The sequence below is a fragment of the Carcharodon carcharias genome, chromosome 7, assembly GCF_017639515.1.
Source record: "Carcharodon carcharias isolate sCarCar2 chromosome 7, sCarCar2.pri, whole genome shotgun sequence".
NCBI classification, from domain to species: Eukaryota; Metazoa; Chordata; class Chondrichthyes; order Lamniformes; family Lamnidae; genus Carcharodon; species Carcharodon carcharias.
In genome coordinates this window covers 9,664,383-9,679,768 of record NC_054473.1, presented here as the reverse complement: position 1 = coordinate 9,679,768, position 15,386 = coordinate 9,664,383, and the positions used below count along the sequence as shown (strand labels likewise).

The 15,386-nt window shown below is 47.1% G+C and overlaps 1 protein-coding gene across 1 annotated transcript in view; it reads right to left on the bottom strand.

Annotated features, from left to right (window-relative positions):
* The window catches only part of LOC121279738 (monoglyceride lipase-like), a 67,025-nt gene extending 55,252 nt beyond the window's left edge, over positions 1–11,773 (bottom strand). The window contains exons 1-2 of the mRNA XM_041190999.1: positions 11,715–11,773; positions 10,794–10,901 (exon numbers count right to left, since the gene is read on the bottom strand). Of these exons, the coding sequence (XP_041046933.1) occupies positions 10,794–10,901; positions 11,715–11,773 (167 nt within the window). The remainder of the gene's footprint in view (positions 1–10,793; positions 10,902–11,714) is intronic.
* Positions 11,774–15,386: the final 3,613 nt, after the last annotated feature.

The following is a 15,386-nucleotide window of genomic DNA, read 5'->3' as shown; positions in this document are numbered from 1 at the left end:
TCTGTTTCTTAATGTCAGCGAATTGTAGACATGAAGCAAAGTTGGGGGATCATCTTTTATATTTTTACTATTACCCGTTGTTAAAATAGATAAATAAGTTATGCTCCCTTAGTATTTGGAATCCAGTAGAATTCACTGGCTCTAGCTTCTCTCCTCCAGTTCCTCTCCTCTCTACCTTTACCGTCATCCCCCTCCCCTCAAGGTTATAGGAGTGAATAACTGAGCGATCCAGATCCCCAGTCATACCTAGCACAAAGGAAGATGGTTGTGGTTGTTGGAGGTCAGTCATCTCAGTTCCAGGACATCAGTGCAGGAGTTCCTCAGGGTGGTGTCGTCAGCCCAACCATCTTCAGCTGCTTCATCAATGACCTTCCTTCCATTGTAAGATCAGAAGTGGGGATGTTCGCTGATGTTTGCACAATGTTCAGCACCATTCGCAACTCCTCAGATACTGAAGCAGTCCATGTCCAAATGCAGCAAGACCTGGACAATATCCAGGCTTGGGCTGACAAGTGGCAAGTAACATTCGCACCACACAAGTGCCAGGCAATGACCATCTCCAACGAGAGAGAACCTAACCATCGCCCCTTGACATTCAATGGCATTACCATCACTGAATCCCCCACTATCAACATCCTGGGGATTACCATTGACCAGAAGCTGAACTGGACCAGCCATATAAATATTGTAGCTACAAGGGCAGGTCAGAGGCAGGAATCCTGCAGTGAGTAACTCACCTCGTGACTCCCCAAAGCCTGTCCACCATCTACAAAGCACAAGTCAGGAGTGTGATGGAATATTCTCCACTTGCCTGGATGAGTGCAGCTCCAATAACACTTAAGAAGCTCGACACCATCCAGGACAACGCAGCCCACTTGTTGGCACCCCGTCCATAAATATTCACTCCCTCCACCACCGACGCGTGGTACAAGATGCACTGCAGGAATTCACTAAGGCTCCTTCGACAACACCTTCAAAACCCACGACCACTACCATCTAGAAGGACAAGGGCAGCAGATAGATGGGAACACCACCACCTGGAAATTCTTCTCCAGGCCACTCACCATCTTGACTTGGAAATATATCACCGTTCATTCACTGTCGCTGGGTCAAAATCCTGGAACTCCCTTCCTAACAGCTCTGTGGGTGTACCTACACCACATGGACTGCAGTGGTTCAAGAAGGCAGCTCACCAGCACCTTCTCAAGGGCAATTAGGGATGGGCAATAAATGTTGGCCCAGCCAGCGACACCCACATCCTGTGAATGAATAAAAAAAAGTCTGTGCTGAGTGAGAACTGTTGCCTTGGTCTCCCAGTCCCTGGGATAGGGAGGGGGAAAATCTACCAGGTCTCCCTGCTCCGGTTTACTGCCCTGGTCCATCAGTTGGACGTGTTGGGTGAGGGTCAAGCAGACTTGTCTCAATCTGGAAAGGTCAGTTGGGCAACTGCAGGGTGCTGAGTCCCTGGGAGCCACATCTCAGCAAAGAATTAATGGCTTCAGTGAAGAAAGGGAGAAGGAGAGAAACGGACTAAACTTGGCAGAGAAAAGGAGGGGCAGGAAACAATAGAGCTGCTTGATTTGGCTGCCATCCCAGTTGTTAAGGGTGGTGTTTAATGCAGTTTACTGAACAAACGAGTACAATCTAATGCTGAGTGTTTTACAATGTTTGTAGTGTACAATATAGAAAGTATTTGCATTTCTATAGCGCCATCAGGATGTCCCAAAGTGCTTCACAGCCAGTAAAATATTTTTGAAGTCTGGTCAGTCATGTAACTTAGGAAACCCAGCAGCTAATTTGCGCACAGCAGGATCCCACAAACAGGAATGTGATAAAGGATCACACAATTTCTTAGTGATGCTGGTTGAGGGACAAATATTAACCAGGACACAGGGGAGATCTTGCCTATTCTTCTTCAAAATTGTGGCCATGGGACATTTACACCCACCTGAGAGAGCAAGCGGGGCCACGGTTTAATGGTCTCATCTGAGAGACAGCACCTCCGACACTGCAGCACTCACTCAGTACTGCACTGGGAGTGTCAGCCTGGATTTTGTGCTCAAGCCTCTGCCACACGTTGGCTGATAATATACACAGGACCGTTGTAAAGCCTCTCTTAGACGCAGTCCAAAATATACCTTGTAGCAAGGTGCACGAAAGAGATGATGTTTCACGGTGGGGAGGATTTACCCCTCGTCGGGTGTGTGCAGCTGGCAGACATGGGAGCAGCCGCGCAACAGTCCAGCCCAGCGCCCGCGATCGGGGCCCGCCCGCGATTTCACGCTGGCTGGCCAATCAGGCGCTGCAATGAGGAAGGGGAGGGGGAGAGCCGAAGTCAGCGCAGGTGCGTGGGTGTGCGCACTCAGTGAAAGCTCCCTGAAGGCACAGAGCTGCCTTGGGGAGCTGCAGATTTTTAACACGAAAATTAAAGAGGGCGAAATTAAGGAAAGCGTGTCCCCTCACGTTGACCCTGTCACATGAGCAGGGGCATGTCAGAAATGAGATTTAAGCATTTTTTATCTTATTTTTAATGCACATTGGAAGCGTCATCCCACCCCCCCCCATGGATGAGGCTTCCTCAAAAAGCCAAAGGCCGCTAGGCCTAGGCTCCCACCCGCCAACCCTAAGGTTGGACGGGCAGGGAAACATTCGATTGAATTCGTGGGCTAATCGGCCAGGATTTTGGGGCTGGGCTTGGCGGGCAGACCTGGGAGCCGTCAGGAAGCCGACCACCCGCCTGCGAGCGGGCCCTGTCCCGCGATTGCACGCTGGTTGGCCAATTCACAGCCAAAACCAGCGTGAATCGTGCACTGCAGTGTTGCCAGGCTGGAGGGGCGGGAGGAGGACGAACGGGGAGGTTCACTCCCTGCGTGTGAGTGCACGCAGTTAAAAACTGAAGACCTTTAAAACAAAAAAAAATAAAGGCATTAAAAATAATGAAATGATGTCCCTTCACGTGACTCTGCCACATGAGCAGGGGCAAGTTAAATACAAGCGTTGGCACCTTTTATTTGTCTTTAATCGCTGAACGGAACCTCATCCCATCCATGGGATGCAAGGGCCGCTTGGCCTTTTTTGCCTGCCCGCCAACCAAATGGTTGGAGGGGCAGCAGAAAATTCTAGTCAGTCAACGGGCTCAACAGCCCCCTTAATTGTCGCCAGGCACTGACTCCTGTGCCTGCCAACCTAAATATCACACGAGTGTGCGATGGTGTCGGGATGCTCACCCAAAGTCATCGTGCACTATTTCAAGCTCATGCGATCCATAAGACCGGAAGTTAGGCCATTCGGCCGGTTCTGCCATTTGATCCAATGTTTCTCTGCTGATAAGATGGCGTATGTGAGCAACAATCTTCCTAATTCATTGCAGGTTAGGATGAAGGTTAAGGAGGTTTTCAGTGTGGGGACAGGAGTTGAGATTAACATTGTGGAAGGTGAAGCTGAGCAGTTACATATGGAGGAGTGTTTTTTTTAATCCATTCATGGGATGTGGGCATCACTGACTAGGCTAGCATTTATTGCCCATCCTTATTACCCTTGATGAGTCAGACCAGGTAAGGATAGCAGATTTCCTTCCCTAAAGTGTGGGTTTCTACAACAATCATTATATCATCAGATTTTTTTTTTTATATTGCATTCAAATTTCACCACCTGCATTGGGATTTGAACCCAGGTTCCCAGAGGATTAGGCATGGGTCACTGGAATACCAGACAAGCAACAATACCACTATCCCACCACTCCCCTGATGAAATGTGAAGCAACCTGCAGTGAATTAGAAAGATTTCTTTTCAATGAGAATTAATAATAACATCACTATAAATGCTGCCAAAAACACTCAGTCTGATTCTTGCTTAATTTGAGGTGGGAGTGGAACGACAGCAAATCCCAAACTGAAACCCCTCCCCAGTTTTAAGGCTGACGAGTCAGAGATCTAGGGAAGGAGGAAAAAGGCAGAGGGAGGGAACTCAAGCAGGAAAAACAGACAGAGGGCCAGATGGACAGAGCAATGCGGAGAAAGAGGCAAAGATGAGGAAGCAGAGATGGAGACGCGCACAATAAACAGAGAAAAATCAGGAGGCCGAGAGAGGGAAAAGACCATGAGAGGAGAGAAAGATACTCGCATAGCAGTGAAACGTGAGAGACACAGGAGAGACAGAAAGAGAGAGAGAGAAGCTGAGCATGAGAGAAAGACACATCTGCATATTTGGGAAACCCGAGAGACAGCAAGGGGAAAATTTTCACCCAGAAGTGGAAGCAGATTTGGGAGTGGGCATGCTGACAACTCTTCCCTGCCACCCAGCATGCCAGTCTGGTGGCATGCTCCCAGCACCAGCCTACTAACAGGGTGATGGCTTCTTGGGGGTGGGGGGTGGGGAGATGGGCATCGGGGGGAGCAGTGGGGGAGTTAGGCATTAACAATGACCCGTCTGCCAGCGGCAGGTAGTCAATGAGGATAATCAAATTCTGGGTTGAGGGCACTCCGCACATGCTGTCTGGATTTTTCAGACTCCTCGACATGGCTGCAGTTTCTGGATGGCACTGTTGCAGCCCCCTGGGGTGGGCAGGCCAGAGGCGCATCCTGCAAAGCAGCCCAGCATGGATCCATTGGGCTCTGAGGACCACGGTCATACGAGCATCCTGGAGAGAGGTTCCATCTCCGCCATGATAGCTTGGCAGCTGTGACCATGGTATATTTTGTATCATTTACAAGTCTTCAGTGGGTGCCTCCATTTTGTGGGTGCCCTCGCAGTCTCCCACCTACAGCAGCAGCACCCACCTCTCCTGTTGGGGCTGCCTTCCGCCCGGTGCCTCGGGTTCTCCCACTGGCCCTCCAGATTTCCAAGTCTGCCCAATCTCCTTAATTGGTCAAAGATCCTGGAAATGGCCTCGTAATTGGCCGCCTCCTCGAAAGTTTCCTCCGGTGTCCCACCATGACCACCTCTGGGTTTCCAACCCAGAATTCAGCCCGACATCGGGCTTGGCGCCCTGGGCCTATAATTTACCCTCAATTGGGGACAGAAACACAAGAGCGAAAATCGCCAATGAGTTAGAAACTCAATGATTTAGAGAAACAGGAATAGAGGGAAAGAGAGGGAGAAAGAAAAAACAGATAGAATAAAAAAGAAAAGAAAGCCTTCTTGCATTTATATAGCACATTTCACCACCACTGGACATCTCAAGCACTTTACAGCTAATGAAGTGCTTTTACACCATTACACCACTGTAATGTACACTGTAATACACTGAATTGTCTGATTCAGGCCGAGCGAGATCCAGGCCTTGGGGGAGGGTCTTGGGCCTTGGGGAGGTGGGGTTGGGTCTCGGGAGTGGGGGTCAGATCTCTGGGGAGTCAGATCTTGGGGTGTCGGGTCTTGGGGGGGCATTGGGTTGGGCTTTGGAGGGGGGATCTTGCACTTCAAGGTGAGATCAAGCCTTGGGGGTGGAGGTCAGGTCCCAAGCCTCAGGGATGGGTCAGGCCTCGGGGGGGGGTGTGGGGGTCAGGTCAAAGGCCTTGGGGTCAGGGTTTGGTCTTGGGCCTTGGTGGGGTGGGGGGAGGTTGGGTCTTGGGTCGGGCGTAAAGGTGGGGGGGGGTCGGGTCGCAGGTCAGGTTAGGCCTGGTGGTGGGGGTAATGTCCCTGTGGTAGTGGGGGGAATCTCATGGTGGGGGTGAGTATTAGGGGTTTGTAGGGCGTACCCTGAGGGATCGGGGGTGAGTCCTGTGAGGGTGGGAGGTAGTCGAGGTGAGTGGGTCTAATCCCCTTGGGAGTCAGGGATGTGGGGGAAGTCGTTTTTGGGGGTTGATCTGGATCTGTACAGTAGTTACCCAGATGTTAGAAGTCATTTTAATCCTTCTAACTTTTTCTTGGTAAGTATTGATGTAGCCCAATGGGAGCCAGCCAAAGTTTGTGATTTAAATTGCATTTTTGGATGGTTCCCAGTGCAGTGAAATTGCCCAGGGGAAGTTTGCATTTCTGGGCAATTGCTGTGCAAACCTTATCTGGGACCTTACAATGGGAATTCCCCAGTGCATTTTTGGGATATTTCCCAAATGTGCTGCTGGGGTGCTCGGAAGTTACAGCCCTGTGTATTGTTGAATGTTGCTGTCGAAGCTTTTCATCTTGCACTCATCAGGACAGATGCAAGAATACCAAATTTCAAAGGGAGCAACGATTTATACTGCATGGGAAAAGGGTGCTGGAAGCTACATGTATTCATGTGCAGGCAATTGTCCTCTGCAAGCAAAAGGAACGTGTCCAGGCATTGCATCATTTTGAATTAAACAAGAGCACGGGGAACAATGGTTCCCTGGTGCATTCTTCATTGCAACACCTTGACCAATGAGTGTCAACTTGCCAACCAATCAGCACCCTTTTCTCATACAGTATAAATTGTTGCTCTCTTTGAAAGTTGGCATTCTTGCATCTGCCCTGATGAGTGCAAGATCAAAAACTTTGGCAGAATGTCTCTTTATTCAGCAGTAAACAGAATATGATAATGACCATATAATCTGTTTCTATAATGTTAATTGGGGCATAAATATTGGCTATGACACTGGGGATAACTTCCTTGCTCTTGTTTGAAATAGTGCCTTGGGATCTTTTATATCCCTGAACAGGGAGATGGGGTCTTGGTTTAACATCTCGTCTGAAAGACGATACCTCTAACAGTGCAGCACTCCTTCAGTACTACATTGGAGTCTCAGCCTTGATTTTGTGCTCAAGCCCTAGAATAGGAAATTGAACCCCGACCCTGCTAACTTGAGTCTACCAACTGAACCGCAGCTGAACAGACAGAAGCAAGGAGCTAATGGCAAAACGGGAATGGAAACCAGGACCGAGTGAGTATGGGACAACTGCAACCTGACTGAGAACCACCAAACCGTGAATCTACCAAGCCAGCATTCTCAGCGCACTCCTCTACAGTGGTAAGACCTGGACAGCATACGCTAGGTAGGAGAAAAGGCTGAACAGTTTCCACCTTTGCTGTCTCAGACATCTCTTGGCAGAACAAGGTCACTAACTCAGCGCACGCTCATTGCTAAGCCAACAATGTCAGCACTGGCTCATCCATGTTCATTGGATGGATGTAAGCCGTAAGCCCAAAGACCTTCTGTAGGGTGAACTGGCCACTGGATCCTGACTTCCTGGATGTCCATACCTCCTCAACTAGGAGACCTGCAAGCGAGATATGAAGATGGCGCACATTGACATTGACAGCTAGGAGGCTGCTGATGGTTGTGACCCCTGGAGGCTGACTGTTTGGAAGGGCATTGCAAGAGGTGAGCAGAAGCGATAAGCTCAGCTGGCCGAGAAGCGGTCCCAGGGAAAACAGAGGCCGGTGAACCGTGCACCTGCCTAGCCCACGGAGTTCCTCCGCAGCAAATGCGGCAGAGACTGCCATGCCAGAGTGGGGCCCCCGAGACACACCAGGCGATGCTTAACACAGAGCTGACCACCACAGGGCAAACCATCATCTCATGGGCCAGAACTTTTCTCTCGTTGGGCGGGCTCGGTGGGAGCGGGCTGGGGTGGTTGGGAAGCTGACCGCCACCCGTGATCGGCTCCGCTCCGCGATTTCACGCAGGTGGGCCAATTAAGGCCTACCCTGTGTGGATCGTGAGCGGCAGCGCTCAGCTCTACCCGTGCGGATGGGGGGGGAGGAGGGAGAGTGGGCCCGGCATGCAGTTCACACATGCGTGTGGAAGAGTGCTTCGATCATCCTGAGGCACAGGGCTTTTTTTAAATTCAAAAATAAAGTTTTCAGTCATGTTTATTCGCTTTAGGAAACCTCAGCCCACTCATGGATAAGGTGTCCTAAAAAATGTAAAGGCCACTTGTCCTTTTCGCCTGCTTGCCAGCCACATGGTTGGACGGGCAGCATTAATTTGATTCTAATCAGCTCGTTAATGGCCTTAATAGGCCGTACAATTATCGGTGGGCGCGCAGCCAAATCCAGTGTGCGCCCGACGAACGAAATATCATGCAAGTGCACGATGACATCGGGACGCACGCCCAAATCATCGCGTGTCATATTAGACTTGACCTTGTTAGCACGATGAAGATAAAATTCTGCCCCTAGGATGGGAGGCATACTAACTTTGTGTGTTCTTAGTAAGAGGACACCCAAGTCCCTCTGACTGTCAACATTTTAAAATTTCTCACCATTTAAAAAAGAATGCTGCCTTTCTAGTCTTCCTATCAAAGTAAATAACCTCACATTTCCCCACATTGTACTTCATCTGTCGCCTTATTGTCCACTCATTTAACCCTTTCCAGCCTCTTTGTGTCCTCCTCACAGTTTACATTTCCACCTAGCACTCATCAGCAAACCTGAAGACAACACTCTCTGTAACTTAATTTATGTCATTAATATAAATTGTAAGTAGCTGAAGTTCCAGCACTGATCCTTGCAACATCCCATAATTACAGTCTGCCAACTTGAAAATGTACCATTTATCCCTACTCCCTCCTTACAATCCGTTAACCAATCCTCTATCCATGCCAATATATTAATCCCAAACCCTTGCGCCTCTTGTTCTGTGTAATAATCTTTTATGTGACACCTGGTCAAAAGCCTTTTGGAAACCCAAATATGCAACATCCACTGGTTCACTTTTGTCTACCCTGTTAGTTACTTCGTCAAAAAAACTGATAAATTTGTCAGACACCATTTTGCTTTCATAAAACCATGTTGAGTCTGGCTAATTATATATTATGGTTTTCTAAGTGTCTTGGTAACATCGCCATAGTAATAGATTCCAGCATTTCCTTAATGATGTCAGATTGCCTGATGATTATGTGCAAATGAATTGCCTTGTTTGCTGCTTTGGAACAGTAACTGCTCTTCATCAGCTCGAAAGGACTCGGGACATCCTGTGGCTGTGAAAGGCACTGTAGAATTGCAGGTCCTTTCTTCCTTGATTCACCAATGTTAAGAACAGTCATTGCCAGTCAGTCTGGATTACTCGGTTGTTAAGCACATCGCTGGGCCCTAAGCCACACAAATCAACCAGGCGCTAGCTTCAGTCCCCCAGTTTGTGTTCAATGAGGTGTTTGCATCCTGTTGGAAATTCAATTGGCTGGAACATCATTTGGTTATGCAGGGGGAGGCATATCTAACAATTCCCACTCCCAGTGATGGTTGCCAGAGAGTGCATACACATCCAGCACAGAAGAATGTCCTTTAGCCCACCGTGCCTGCTCTGGCTCTTTGAACAAGCCACCCAATCTCCTTCTTTCCCCCATTGCCTTAAAAATAAATTCATGCATGTATTTATTCAATTCCCTTTTGAGAGTTACTATTCAATCTGCATCGTCCACTCTTTCAGGCAGCACATTCCAGATCACAGCGACTCACCACATGAAGAAATAAATACCCACATCAAGCTGCTTCTTTCACTGGTTGCCTTCTATCTGTGTCCTCTGGCTACTGACACCCCCACCACCCCCACCAGTGGAAACAGTTCCTCTCTATCTGCTCAATCAATCACCCAACCCCATAATGATGAACACCTCTACACCCTATCCCTGTCTCCTAAGATACACCTCTGTCTACATTATTGAGGCTTGAAAAGTACTTCGTTGGTTGTCAGACGGCTTTGGGAGGGCCTGAGGAGGTGAAAGGCGCTATCTAAACGCTAAAACAAAAACAAAACTACCTGGAAAAACTCAGCAGGTCTGACAGCATCTGCGGAGAGGAACACAGTTAACGTTTCGAGTCTGTATGACTTCAACAGAACTAAGTAAAAATAGAAAAGAGGTTTAAGGCGGGGGTGGGACAGGTAGAGCTGGATAGAGGGCCAGTGATAGGTGGAGAAACCAAAAGATGTCATAGACAAAAGGACAAAGAGGTGTTGAAGGTGACATTGGTGACATTAAGGGTAAATGACGTTCAATATCTGACTGTACTGATTGTACCTGCTTACTGACTATCCCACCGTGTTCCGCTTGGGGTACGATGAGGTTTGTGTTCGATCCCTGCATCCTTAACCGGATAAACAGGATTTGCCTGCCGGACATTCTCAGCTTATAATAGAGATGGAAAAATCCCAAACGCGCGCAAACAAAAGTCAGCCAGGAAATTCCTGATCCAAAAAAAAAAATAATAATAATTGAAAAAGTCACACCCCCGAATGGCTGGGCACTTGTGTTTGTCTAACCTGTGTTTAATTAAAAGCAGACGGTTTAACCAAGATTACACACACACACACAGACACACACACACACACACAGACACACATTCACAAACACACACACAAAATTCACAAACACACAGACACACACACACACACATTCACACACACACATTCACACACACACACACATTCACAAACACACACACACACACATTCACACACACACACACATTCACAAACACACACACACACATTCACAAACACACACACACACACATTCACACACACACACAGACACATTCACAAACACACACACACACATTCACACACACAGCCTCTTGTGAGGATTTGTAACATCGCCTGATACCCGAGAATGTCACTCTCCAGCCTGATCAATTTCAGTCCCTGCAACCCAGTCCTCCCTCTTTAAACTGGGAGGAGAGGGAGGTAGGTGGGGGGAAAGAGAGAGACAGGAGATGGATGGGGCGGGGCGGGGCGGGGTGGGGTGGGGGTGGAATATGAAATTGATAAGGGTCAGTTGCACCTGCACAATAGATGATATGGAAAACTTGCTCCACAACCGAGCGTGAGTGAGCGAGCCCAGGATCAAAAAGCCTCTTTTGCTTACAAACATCCAACAATAAAGGTAAAGCTAACCTGGGCGGTGTTTTAGGTTCCCAATATCTGCAGAAAATGTAATTTCCATTTTCGTTGATGAAATGTGGAACATCCTTGTAGACCGAACCTTGGGGCATGACACGGGCCCTTTTAGAGGGACAGCAACACCTGGCACACATATCATTGAAAAGGTGGGGGGGAGAGACAAAACAAGTTAGAAGTTACAGCTTGTTTTGGGGGCTTGTTTGGAACCAGTAAGAAAAATGAGCCTTGTGGCCATAATAGTGACTCTCTGCGGAGTTGTTGCGCCCTGTGGGACGGTGACCCATCCTTTTCAGTCCATCCGTACCGCACACGCCGCCGAGAGGACGTTTGAAATGGCAACAGAACCCAGCACCGACCTTAAATGATTACACGTAACGGACCCCGAGACAATCACCGAACACGGGGGAACTCTGAATTCGGCGCCAGGACCCTCCGGCTGTGCTGTCAAGCCGCTTCACCCACCCCTACCCTTGGCTTCGCCTTTGACTTGCAACCCTTCCTCAGGAAGAGGTGGTGCGGCGCAGATACACCGGAATGATACTCGGGTTAAATGGGTTAAATGGTGACAAGTTGCATAGACTAGTGTTCCATCTGGTATAGAAGGTTAGGGGATAACCTCCTGACGATTCCAACACTCTCCTGACTGCTCTCCCACATTCTATCCTCCATAAGCTTGAGGTCATCCAAAACTCCACTGCCTATGGCTAAATTCACACCAGGTCCTATTACCCCCTTTTCATACCAAGTCCCCTTCACCTATTACCCCCTTTCAAACCGAGTCCCCTTCAACTATTACCCCCTTTCACACCGAGTCCCCTTCACCTATTACCCCTTTCAAACCGAGTCCCCTTCACCTATTACCCCGTTCATACTGAGTCCCCTTCACCTATTACCCTTGTGCTTGCTGTGACATACATCGAATCAAAGAAGGACTTGATTTCAAAATTCTCATCCTTGTTTTTGAATCCCTCCATTGCCTCGCCCTCCCTGTTTCTGTCACCTCCTCCAGTCCCAAACCCTCCACGATCTCTGTATCATCTCATTTTGGCTTCTTGAGCAAACCAGATTTTAATCACACCGCTATTGGCGGCCATGCCTTCAGTTACCTGGGTCCTAAGCTCTGGAATTCTCCCCCTAAACCCCTCCACCTCTCTACCGTGCTTTCCTCTGTTAAGACAGTTCGTAAAGCCGACTGCTTTGACCAAGCTCTTGCAAATCTGCCCTAATACGTCCTTATGTGACTCAGTATCATATTTCATTTTATAACGTTCCTTTGAAGCAGCTTTATTTTGTTAAAGTTACTGTGTGAAAATAAGCTGTTGTGATTGATCTAATTGAATTGTTTAAGTTGATTAAAGGAGTGGAAGGAGGAGACGGGGGAGATTGTGGGGCAAGACCAGAACAAGGGGGCATAACCTTTAAATTAGACCCAGCCATTGAGGGGTGATGCCAGGAAGCACATCTTCACACAGAGGGGAGTGGAAATCTCTCCCTGCCAAAAAATAACTGTTGAAGCTGGGGTCATTGAATCACAGAAAAATGCCATTTGGCCCATCATGCCAGTGCCAGCTCTTTGAAGAAACTGTCCAAGTCAGACCCACAACCCAGCTTTTGCCAAATAACCCTGGCAATTATTTCTCTTCAAGTACCTGTCCAACTGTGTTTTGAAAGTTTCTATGGAATATGATCCCACCTCCCTTTCAGGTAGCGTGTTCCACATCATAACAACCTTCCATGTGGAAAAACAATGCTTCTCATTTCCCTTCCAGCTCTTTTCCCAATTATTTTAAATCATTGAATCGTCGTTACTCGCCAGAGAAAACAGTTTTGCCCTACTCATTCTATTAAAACCTTTCACAATTCGGAACACCTCTATTCAGTCTTCCCTTCACCTCCTCTGCTCCAAGGAGAATAATTAATTGAATATTTCAAAGCTGAGACTGAAAGAGTTTTGTTAGGCTATATTCAGGACTACGGAACCAAGGCAAGTCTTCAGAGATACAGATCAGCCATGATCTAACTGAGCAGGGGAAATAGTTTGAGGGAATGAATGACCTACTTATGTGGTTATATCTGCTTAGTTACCAAATTGTCTACTATTTAGAAGCAAAAGTGGAAAATGTGGCTTTGTATCTATTATTATTATTATTAATAATAATAATAAGGAATAAAATCAATCATAATAATTGGTTGACAATTTGTCTCTGATTGGTAAAGGCATTGTCATGGAGAATGCAGCAGGGAACAGTTAACTGCCGAGCTTTTGTTCCAATTCGAGCCAGGCAAGTCAACTATGATTGGTCAAGGCATTGCTATGGGGTAGAATTTTTCTCTCGTCAGACAAACGTGTGCCCGACCTGAATGAGAGAAAACTTGTACATGATGTCATCAGGCAAGTGTCCTGACGTAATCGCGCACTCTTGAGATACTTCGCTCAGCGGGCTTGCGTGAGAATCAGCAGCACACAAGCTGACAATTAAGAGGCCTATTAAGGCCCTTAATCAATTCATTAAATCTGATTTTTCCCTGCCCGTCCAACTGTTCAGTTGGCAGGCGGGCAAAAAGGCCAAGCGGCTTCTGGATCTTTTATGAAACCTTATTCATGGGTGGGATGAGGTTTCCAACAGGAATTAAAAATAAAAATATTGATGTCTCATTTGTCACATGTCCCTGCTCATGTGACAGAGTGGGAGAGGGGACACGTTTTTAACATTTTTAAGATCTTTATTTATGTTTTTAAAAACCTTCAGCTCCCTGAGTCAGCTCTGTGCCTTCAGGGAGCTTTCAGTGCACACACCCACACGCATGTGCAAACTTCCACATTCGCCCTCTTCCCCCCTCCCACCTAGGCAGCACTGAGGCTCCCAGCACACGATTCACACTGGCTGGCTGTTAATTGGCCAGCCAGCGTGAAATTGTGGTGGGGGTCCGATCATGGGTGGCAGTCGTTTTCACGACTGCTCCAGGGACTGCCCGCTGTGACCGCCTGACGAGGTAAAAATCCTGCCCATGGGGAATGAACCAGGGAATGGCTGTCCGCCAAGCTTTTGTGCAGTTGAAAAAGGCACAATGATAATAATAATTATTCACATGGGTCCATAGTGTCAAACTGCAGGACTGAGAGTGTGTTGGAGGTAGATTCAATCATGGCTTTCTAAAGGAAATTAAATAAGCACCTGAAGGGCATAAATTTGCAGGTGAAAGGGCAGGAACGGGACGAGCTAAACTGTGCTTGCAGAGAGACAGCATGGACTCAATGGGCTAAATGGCCTCCTTCTGTGCTACAGCTATTCTGTGATTCCATAATTCTATGACACCCAAAACTACAACTCCCATGATGCATTATATTGGTGTATTTGATTGATGGCACCACAAACCAATAGCAAGACAGTAAAACTAGATGGCATTTCTTATGACCAAGATAAATGTGGCAAAGGAGTAAATAACGAGCCTGTGCCATGAAATACCTAGCAGAGGTTAGTAGGAGTTTGAAACAAGAAAAAGACGCAATTGTTTTCAGGATTAAAATATGTTTAACATCTCATGTAAAGAATTAAAATTCTAAAGTGTTCAAAAGAAAAATATATTGTAAAGTTAGGTAGCAGCTGTTTCTCTCTCTCTCTCAATAAATATACAGAACCTCCCCTCATCCAGTACCTGGACTGATTGTTGCAAATTGCACTTGCCACCATTCTGGATGCCCTGTGAAGGGTATTAAGGGGGTTGTGTTGGAGGTGAGTGGGTTATTACCTAATTTAAATTAATTACTGAAAGGCTTCGTATTCCTTTTTCGGAGGTTTGCACTGTAAATAAAGTCTTATATTATTTTCCTAGAAGAGGCTGTCAGAAGTGGTGTTGATGTCCAGGATCTATTTTTAATGCTAAGTCACTGAGGCATGTGGCACATGAGAACTGGCAGACACCGACTTATGTCTGCAGTGTGGGTCTCCTAAGTAAGATTGCTTTTTTGTTCGAAATTTAAGGGACTAAGGTACTGGTTTCAAATTGGGACCAACTCAGAGTTAGTAATAAATAGAAATGGGTGATTTGTACGGTGCCTAATCACCTAAAAAGCTTCACATAGCGAGTTACCTCGTAAACTTGGAATGACTTATTGCAGCAGTAAAAGTGACAGCTAATCTAAACCAATAACGTATATCGAAGGACCAGAGGCAGGAGAAGGGGTAGTTATTTTATTCAGCTGGTGGTTATGAGCAGTCAGAAAGGTTGATGGAAGCAGGTTCATTAGTAACTTTCAAACTGGAATTGGATAAGTACTTAAAAAGGAAAAATGCACAGCTGTGTATTAAGATCAGGAAGAATGGGATGAATTGGATAGCTCTTTCCATGATCCAGCATGGGCATGAGGAGCTGAATAGCCTCCTGTAACAGTGTATGATTCCTACTTCCACCTCTATAATATCTGCCATTTCCACCTGATTTCATCTCATCTGTCGTGAAACCCTCATCCTTATCTCTATACTTGAATATTGTAATACTCTCCTGACCGTCCACCCTCCATAAACTTGAATGCATTCAAAACTCTGCTGCCCATGTCTTAACTCGCACCAAGTCTTATTCATCCAT